General features: G+C 35.4%; 1 protein-coding gene across 4 annotated transcripts in view; it reads left to right on the top strand.

The window, feature by feature from the left end:
- The first annotated feature begins 3,312 nt into the window (after positions 1-3,312).
- The window catches only part of LOC107666170 (syntaxin-16-like), a 9,345-nt gene continuing 3,078 nt past the window's right edge, over positions 3,313-9,579 (top strand). Inside the window, exons 1-6 of one of the 4 annotated variants that reach the window (XM_016457350.1) lie at positions 3,313-3,698; positions 6,115-6,126; positions 6,678-6,785; positions 7,503-7,643; positions 7,805-7,967; positions 8,078-8,166. In XM_016457350.1, the coding sequence (XP_016312836.1) occupies positions 3,618-3,698; positions 6,115-6,126; positions 6,678-6,785; positions 7,503-7,643; positions 7,805-7,967; positions 8,078-8,166 (594 nt within the window). In that variant the 5' untranslated portion in view covers positions 3,313-3,617. Of the gene's footprint in view, positions 3,750-6,114; positions 6,127-6,677; positions 6,786-7,502; positions 7,644-7,804; positions 7,968-8,077; positions 8,167-9,579 lie in introns of all 4 variants that reach the window. The other 3 variants (XM_016457348.1, XM_016457351.1, XM_016457349.1) reach the window with 3 other exon arrangements.

The raw sequence follows: 9,579 nt of genomic DNA, 5'->3' as shown, positions 1-9,579 counted from the left end.
CTCACACTGAACTGTGAGTGGGAAAAAGAGAGAATGTAGCTGAGTGATGGAAAAAGAGGAGAGACAAGTGTGTGAGAAAACAAAAAACTGGAGAAACAGTCCTCAGGAAAAAGCTTATAATTTTAATTTAGGATGGCAATCAATTTCAAATTTTGATTGAATTAGGATGATGAATAATTAATTTAATTAATCACAGTTAATCACATATATGCAAAAAAAGACCTCAAATTAAGATAATTCAGATTCCATTTTTGAAAAGACAAAAAATGTAAATACTGGTTATTGCTTCGTGTAAACATGATAGAATGGCTTCATTCAAATATTAGTTTTTCACAATCCAGTTAGTTCCCAAATTATAAAACCAAGCCTCATCCTTTTTTTCTTACAGTATCCTGTTTCAAATTTTGTCAGATCATGGTAGTAAAATGAGTTGCAAATACAGTTTGGTGTTTTACATTAGAACATTTGCCAAATATTATTTATTGAATTCATAGATTTTATTCATAGTGACTGTGTGCTATGTAGAGAGGTTTTGCTGTAGTTTGATCTATAATATATGATCTTTTATTCACTATGAAGACTAGATTAATGGCTGCTAAAAATCAGCTTTGCCATCACAGAAATAAATTACAATTTAAAAAATATTCAAATGAAAATTGTAAATTGTAATAATATTTCACAGTTGTGATGTTTTTCCTATATTTTAAATCAAATAAATGCAGCCTTGGTGAACATAAGAAACTGCTTTCAAAAACATTAACAAATCTTAACGACCCCAAACTTTTAATCTGTATTGTATAGTATATATAATATGATAGAAAATGATATTGAGTGTCCTGAACAGTTTAGGAAGGGGAATTGGGTTACACAGCTGCTCTTTTTGTGAAATCCCTGCTAGTTACTCTGGGTCACAACCTCTATTTTCTGTTACTGTCCAGATAAGGTAAAAACTGCTGGGTTTTGTCTGCTTTATAGCCCCAGTTAACCTCTAACATTACTGTGCTCTCCACTTATGAACTTTTATATGCAATACACATTCTGTAGTTGTCTGTTCATGTTCATGTTGTATAAACCTTCCAGTTATATCTGTCTTTTCTCATTCTGCAACCTCAGCTTTGTTTTATTAGGCCTTTACATTTTATTTAATATTTTATTATGTATACTCTATTCCAGAATATTCTGTAATCTTGGATCTACGATTGTAGTTTAACTTCCAACCATTCACTCACACATATCGCAGGAGGCTTCAAATGATGTTCCTGTAGGGTTGGCTGCTGCTGCAGCTGCTCGTTTGGCAGGAAGTCACAGTTCTTTATGTAGCGTGGCAGGAGGGTGCTTTTTAAGCTTGTTGTAAGTTGGCAGTATGCAATAATAAATTCACCAGTACTGCAGAACATCTTTGAAGGGTCGCCTAAGATGCATGCTTCTAAGTTATATAGACAGCAGGTCAACAGGGGTGGGTTTGTCTTACGTAAACCCAGCAGATTTGGCACGTCACACTGGTTAGCACATGGAAAGTAAAGCTGGAAACTCTCTTTCTTTCTGTAAATGCAAACTATCAGTCAAACCTTTGGACACACCTACTGTTTTTTTATTATGACTATTTTCCACAATTTATAATAATAGTAAAGTCATCAAAAATATGAACAAACACAAATGGTAGTATGGGAATGTTGTGACCAGAAATGATAGAAAGATAGATAGAGGGAGGGAGGGACGGATGGATGGACGGACGGACGGATAGATAGATAGATAGATAGATGGATGGAGGGAGGGAGGGAGGGAGGGAGGGACGGACGGACAGATAGATAGATAGATAGATAGATAGATAGATAGATAGAGGGAGGGACGGACGGACGGACAGATAGATAGATAGATGAGTGGACCGACGAATGGATAGATAGATAGATAGATAGATAGATAGGAGCTGGAGACGACTAGCCATGTTTACAGTTTTCACAGATGGGGTTTAGACAGTGTCAGGTTAAGTGAGATAAATGACTAAGTTCCTCTGTTGCTCCACATGGGAAAAGCAACAGCAATGTAGAAATGCTCAAAGTCTGTCACTTCCCACTCAGCCACTGGAGAAAGCTATTTTATCATAGTTATCCCTTCAACATCCATACGTTTTCTACATCTGGAGTATAACGTTTTCTGAAAACGTTCACACAGACGTTTTCTCTATCAACGTCAACACTGATGTCAGATTGTGCGCGTGATCTTTCAGGTAGGAAACACTGCCGCCGTGTGGTGAAACTTCAAATGATACTATTTCTAATGCAAATTGTGGAAATGCCAATAGGCCCTTCTGAGTTGCCGTAACAGTACAGAAGCGAGAACGCTAAATATGAAATGAGTGTGCTAACTGCTAATAGTTTAAAATTACATTCTTCAGTTTTTTTTTTCAGACAGACCCAACACTATGACCCAAGTCTGAATACAACAGCAAAAAAACCCAAATCCTCATACAATGACACCCTTCAAATTATTTCTATGCTCCTGTTTGAAGGATAAAGTTGTTTACAATTTACGAATATAGCCTACATTTATTTATAAGGCTTTTGGCTAATAAATATATAGGTTTTATGTTTACAAATCTACCCTCTTCCTATTTTTCATTCACATTCATTATTGATGAAGAACAACATACAAACAAAAACCATCCATAGTACAAAAATGTATAATTTAATTAATTAATTATTATTTTCATTATTATATTCACGAAATAAAAAAATTAGTGAAATAAAAGATTAAATTAAATGACAACACTTACAGTTCCTACTCTTCAGTTCAATTCAACTTTTTATCAAATAAAATATTCGATTTTTTTTATTATTAATATATTTAAAAGTCTAAATAATCAAACTTTCGCAAAATAAATAAAAAAATATATTAAAACATTTTTTTAGATTTGCTAATTTTGCTTTTATATAGTATTTACTAAATACAATCAAGGTTTAAATTAAATATTTATTTAGGTCTAGGCTAAAAATCAATCGTGATTTTGCTTTTTTTATGCTCAAGAACAAAATACAAACTAGACAATGATAGTACATAAAATGTATATTTTTAAATATAATTAATCATTTTTATTATTATATTTTTCGATAAGGTATAGAAATAAGAGAAAAATAAAATACATTTTCGTATTAATATATTAATATATGGGACGCAATAAACAAGGCCAAATCAGTTATCAAATTGTTAAAATATTACAAAATGTATTTTATGATATGCAATTTAATAAGCAAAACGATATTCATTGCACAAAGCGGAAGTTTCATTGTGAAGTCACGTCTACGTATTCCACGTCACGGAAGTCACAGAGATGGTGATCCATCCATTATCTGAAGCCGAGCTGAGAACTTGCGTTATCGCTCGTGTAATGTTGTGGTACTTTACAGGATACAGACTCAGGACCGTCTCGGTCTAAAAGAGGGCCGAAAACTCGAAAGCGGAGGCGCTGAGTTGGTGGGCGAGCCTGCCTGTCGTTTTGCAGGCTAGCTCTCTAGTTTAGCAGCCAGCTGCCTTGGCGACGAGCTGAGTAATAATCTCAAGACAGCCATCGAGGCAGCTCGCAGTTATTTCATTTTACTGTCGCCTTGTATTGCGTAGCCATGGCAACTCGGCGACTGACCGATGCCTTCTTATTAATGCGGAACAATGCAATCCAAAACCGGCAGATTTTGGCTGAGCAAGTGAGTACATACGACCCCCGTCGTACTCTGAATACACGTAGCAATGCTGCGGTGAGTCTAACGTTCATTGTCTGAATTGTTTGTTTTCGCGCGTGTGTGATTCTGAGCTAGCTAGACAACAGCCCTAGCTAGTGGTGTTTGTTGATGTCAATCGGCCCAGTCGGTTGTCCAACAAACCTCTACTGTTTTGTTTGCCGTGTGAGGAGTTGGCAGGTCTGTGCAAACCGGCTAACTGTTCATCAAACACTTCTCGTATAGTCGCATTTTGATTTACCTCAACACACGGGAATGGCAATGAAATTACTAAATTACAAGGTTGGTGGTCGTGCTAGTTTTGCTAACGTTTAGATCATGAATTTATCAGTGAGGGACGTTTTGATGCCAGGGACCTTAAAATATGATGGGCCCCTTTCTGAAATATGAAAGCAGCTGTATATTTTCGTTTATGAAGATCCATTTGTACTGTGTGTGGAACAAAATTAAGTAGGCCTATTATATTAAAAAAGAACTTAATTGGCTTTTTTTATTGGCAATGTGTCTAAAATAAGTGATGAAAATATAAGCTATAATAATATTAGCTATGAAAATAATAGCTGTTAGGTGTGTAAACTTGAAAAGAAACATTTACACATTTTTGTAATTGTGTTTTATTTCAAATATGAATGTCAGTATAATAAAACAAAGATTATACGTAGTGATTAATCCATGAATAATAACTTTAGGTCTTTAGAAAACAAAATGAAACTGTAATGTCAAAATCAGTATACACTACTGTTCAAGAGTTTGAGTTTGGGGTTGTTTTTTTTATTATTATTTTTAAGTGTCTTATGTTCACCAAGGCTGCATTTATTTGATAAAAAATACAGTAAAACAGGAATATTGTGAAATACTATTTCAATTTAAAATAACAGCTTTATTACTACAGTGTCGCATGATCTTCCAGAAACTATTATATTTTGTTTTTGTTTTTCATTAAAAAAAAAAAGATTTTCATATGCTGGTTTGCTGCTCAAGAAACATTTCTTAACATTACCTGAAAGTTTTGTGGAAACACTGATTTTGCAGGATTCTTTGATGAATGCAGAGTTCAAAAGAACAACATTTATTTGAAATAGAAATATTTTGTAAGTCTTTACTGTCGCTTTTGATCAATTTAATGTATCCTTGCTTAATAAAATTATTCATTTATTTTTAAGAAATTGTTCTTACCCCAGACCTTGAACGGTAGTGTAATTTGATCATACAAAAATAATTTAAATTAAATATTTATAAATTTGGGATATTTTGGATTGGTTAACCAAGTTTATGGAACCAGGTTTAAAATCATAATTTATGCCTTTATGTATCACTTTTCATTAAATGCCTCTAAGCTGTTGTAATACCTTATTTTTATGCATTTTACAAACATAACTGTAGTGTGGTGTTTTATCGCTACATTTCTAAAATAGTTGTGTGAAACTCTTTGATTCTCTACATACTTTGCTCTAGTTATGTTTTAACATTTTAAAATGAGACTCCAGACGAAGGCAGTATGTTTTGTCTCCCAGTCTTCCATAGATCTTTCCTACAGATAAGCTATGCATCACATTTTTCTTTCTCTTTGATGCTGGTGGGCGGCCTGCTATCCAGCATGCTTTTAAATATTCCAGTATCTTTATAGGGTATTGATTGGGTCCTGACAGACAGATTTTGTATGTCTGTCAGTGCAGTATTTGAAGTTAGCACTGTGTTACTAGCACGGACGTCATTCTGATCCTATATCAATCATATATCATGCCTGCTTGTGTTTTGTCTGGTGTAGTGGCTCCATTCTTTACCATCTGCTTGCATGTTTATTTTTCCCCTCTTTGTACTACTTGTGGTCTAGCTAAGCACTTCTTGCTCTGCCTTGCAAAATCCTGACAGAATCTTCTGCTGTGCATTGCTCAGATCTAAAGTAATCATGCCAGTGTGTTGCTTTGGGTTAAAAATAGGATTTATCTTCCAGCTTAATCTTTTATTGCATTTTATAAATTCAGTAACATCACAGAGTGCTTTTTTCCAAACCTAATATCTTATTTAGTGAATTTATGAATCAGTAGCACAATCATGCAGTAGGATTAAGATGTTGGAGTTATTGGGCTGGAATGGACAAAATCTTAGGTATATGCACATGTGTATTTTCTATCTATGTATTTCTGCCTTCTACATTAGCATATATATATATGAATTAATCTTCAGTTAAGAACACTTTGCATTTATTGGTTTTTGTTCCTGATTTGTCCAGTTCTGTCCAAGTCCTGCTGTCAGTGTTTTTGATGCTGATCTCTGCTTTTTGTCTTGGGCTCCTCTGCTCTCACTCCTCATGTTCCTCCGCTTCTCTTCTATCTCTCCTCTCATTGGATGGGACATCGCTGGGCTCTTCCTATCACATTAGGAGTTTGATGAGGTAACCTTGATGTTTTAGCATTCCTTTGCTAAGCTCCGCCCCCTTGGTTACTGTTGCTAGCTCAGATGAGCTTTAAAGAATGTCTCGTTGGAATGAATTAATGTTAATTTACCACCAATGAAAACATAGTTATGTGTGTTCATTTAGGAATGAGTGCAACACATATTTTTAGTCACAGCATGGACTTTTTCAAGATTTGACAGTGTGTATCCTTTCTTCCTGATTACAGTTTTCTGTACAATTGCTTTCAAAACCATAAAAAACACACCTTCCATAGACTTGCATTAAAAAAGAGCTTGTCTGATAAAATGATGGAACAATAGAAGGATAAAGTAGGGTTGGTCTGCCATTTTTAAGGCGGGGCTTAGTAAAAGGTCAGTTTGTGCAAAATTTGAACACTGTTGTTTTTTCATAAAATATTTTATCCAATAATTCTTTCAGCTACCAATAATAATCTCTCATACAGCTACATTTACTGTATTTGAATTAATTTTACAGATTTTATCAACAAAAATGTGATGTTTGCCCTCATTTCTTTCTCTGTCTGTTAGTTGGCTGATGACCGTATGGCCCTGGTGTCAGGCATCAGTTTGGATCCAGAGGCTGCTATCGGTGTCACGAAGAGACTCCCGCCTAAATGGGTGGAGGGAGTGGATGAGGTAATTATTAGATGTTTGTTTGAAGTGATCAGTGACATTTAAAGGCATGTTCCAGTTTCAAAACAAGTTAAGCTCTACTAGCAGCATCTGTGGCATGCTATGAATTACCAGAGTAATCATTTAGACTCACCCCTTAGTTTGTTCAAACAAACAAAAAACACGTACAGTAACACATTTAAAATATTTTAAAAAATAATTCAAAAGTGACATTTAATGAACTGGACAAGACATTTATTATATTACAAAAGATTTCTGCTTCAAATAAATGCTGTTCTTTTGAACTATTTTTATTTTTTTTTTTATCAAAGAATCCTGAAAAAATGTGTAGTAAAATGTTTCTTAAGAAGCAAAGCAGCATATTAGTATAATTTCTGAAGCAGCGGTTCCCAATCCCAGTCCTTGCCCCCTTATCAGTTATTTAAAATGGTCGTTTATTTTTTTCCACAATATTACCGTTTTTACTGTAAATGCAGCCTTACTGAACATAAAATACTTTTTCCCAAAACATTAAAAATTCTTACCAACTTTTAAATGTTAGTGTATATTAATTCTTTCTTGCATAAAAAATGGTCTTAACAATGTTATGTTTAATGTTAATCGGCAGTATTTATTTTGAACCTAGATTTAGATATTTGACATTGGCATACATAGTCTTCGCTCAAATAAGACCTCTATCCATAGTCAACAGAGTGAACAGTGAAGTCCTTGTTCCCGCAGATTCAGTATGAAATCACACGCATTAGTCAGAAGATGAAGGAACTGGCCAATCTGCACGACAAACACATGAACCGGCCCACGCTGGATGACAGCAGTGAAGAGGAGCACGCCATTGAGATAACTACACAGGAAATTACACAGGTATAATAACACACGCAGAAATCCTGTTTTATTACAGTGCCATCTGTTATAACTAAAGAGGTTGAAGTGGACCGACAGAAAAACTACAGCAATTAATCAAAACACACATCATAAAACTGAACAATTTTCAGCTGTTGTAGTGAGTCTGCATGTGTGTGTAGATGTTTCACAGGTGCCAGCGGGCCGTGACGGGGATCCAGACTCAGAGCCGTCATTGTACAGAGCAAGAAAACAGGCTGTTGACCAATGTGGTCTCCTCACTGGCCCAGAGCCTTCAAGAATTGTCAATCAACTTCAGACACACACAGTCAAGCTACCTGAAACGTAAGTGTATGCAAACACAAGATTTATGTTAATCAATATAAGAACATTAGCTTTTACCTCATGCTGTGTACTTTTGACAAATCTTTGATACATCTTACTTTCGTTTATAGGTATGAAAAATCGTGAAGAAAGATCCAAGCACTTTTTTGACTCCGGTCCTCTTGTGGAGGAAGAAGAAGATATTGCGCTATATGAAAGAGTGAGACCGTTTTACAAATACTCATGTTTTTAGTATATATGCTACATACATGTTTCCATATTGATGACTATATCGGTGTCAACCAGTCGCTTTTGCTTTAAATTACTGACATTGTTGGAAGCACATTTACAATGAATTTGTCATATTTTGATGCTTAATGTCCCTTGAAGCATGTAAATTCTAAATTCTAGACCTTAAGAGTGAACGCTGTAGTCATGTGCCGTAGAGCCATGCACGGGCCTCAAATTTAGGCCCTAGCCCGAGACGCTCAGGCCCTAGCCCGGCCCGTGTCCGACAAGCTTATCAGAATTACCGACCCGAGCGTGTCTTTTTTTTCCCCTTCTCCCAAAACAGTTTATACTACTGTTTCAGCTATTAAAATAGTTCAGTTTTGTATGTAATGGCAAAGTGATTATATTTCGTTTCAATTTTTTATGAAGTTAATTTTAAAAACTTTTGGAGCATTTTTTGTTCATTAAATATAAGTTTTTGTTTTTTTAAAGTAACGACCAAGCGGCCAGCGGCAGACAGTGAGCCTATGTTTGATCAATTTAGCCTTCTCAAATCATCACGACTTGCCTAAAATAAAATCTATAGATATAAAACAGTTCAAGCATATAACAATGTTTAAACGTTAAACCTAGATAAATGTGCGCTATATCCAATAGTTTGTGCGCAGAGTGGAAGCTAAAGCGCGCTTTGCAGGACATGGAGGCGCCAGTGCGATCACTTGCATTTTTTTCAGTGGATACGCCGTCATTTTTGCTCATGAAGGTAAGAGCAGCAATACATAATTCGTAGCTGTAAAGGGTCTACTTTTATTTGTGTGCACTCACAATATCAACAAAACGTTGTGCTTTTATAAAATAAAGAAAACAAACATGATGCGCTTTCTGCCGTCTCATCTTGAACAGGAGCGCTTCACAAAAATGAACCAAAACTCAGCGAATACATGTCTCACAGACATGATAAATATATCTATAGAAAGCTTTAAATGACTACTTAACGAAATAAAACAAATCAAAAACAAAAACTCTTTCATTATAATCATAATCCGTAAAGATGCACTTCTCTCTAAAGGCGAGAAGGAGAAAGGAGATGGCAAGTCAGGATCGACAACTTCATCCGCCCGCGTCCGAACTATGACGTGAAAATTGGCCCGAAGCCCGGCCCGAGGGGCGTAAAAAAGTCGGGGCCCATCGGGCCCGGGCTGAAATGCAGGGCTCTAATGTGCCGGTATTCGGTAATGCGATATATCACGGTAATGAATATGCACGATATTGTTATCGTGAGCACTTCTAAATACCGTGAATAATTATATATTACAAATTATTCAAAATTTTGAATGCATTTTAAGAATACTTTTCCCATCAACTGGTCAAAATGCACAACACCGCTGTATGCTGCGTGAAA

This window comes from Sinocyclocheilus anshuiensis, unplaced genomic scaffold (genome assembly GCF_001515605.1).
Source record: "Sinocyclocheilus anshuiensis isolate Anshui unplaced genomic scaffold, SAMN03320099.WGS_v1.1 scaffold447, whole genome shotgun sequence".
In the NCBI taxonomy this organism is placed as follows: Eukaryota; Metazoa; Chordata; class Actinopteri; order Cypriniformes; family Cyprinidae; genus Sinocyclocheilus; species Sinocyclocheilus anshuiensis.
Note: the sequence above shows the minus strand (reverse complement) of the source record. Positions and strands in the feature narration are given on the sequence as shown.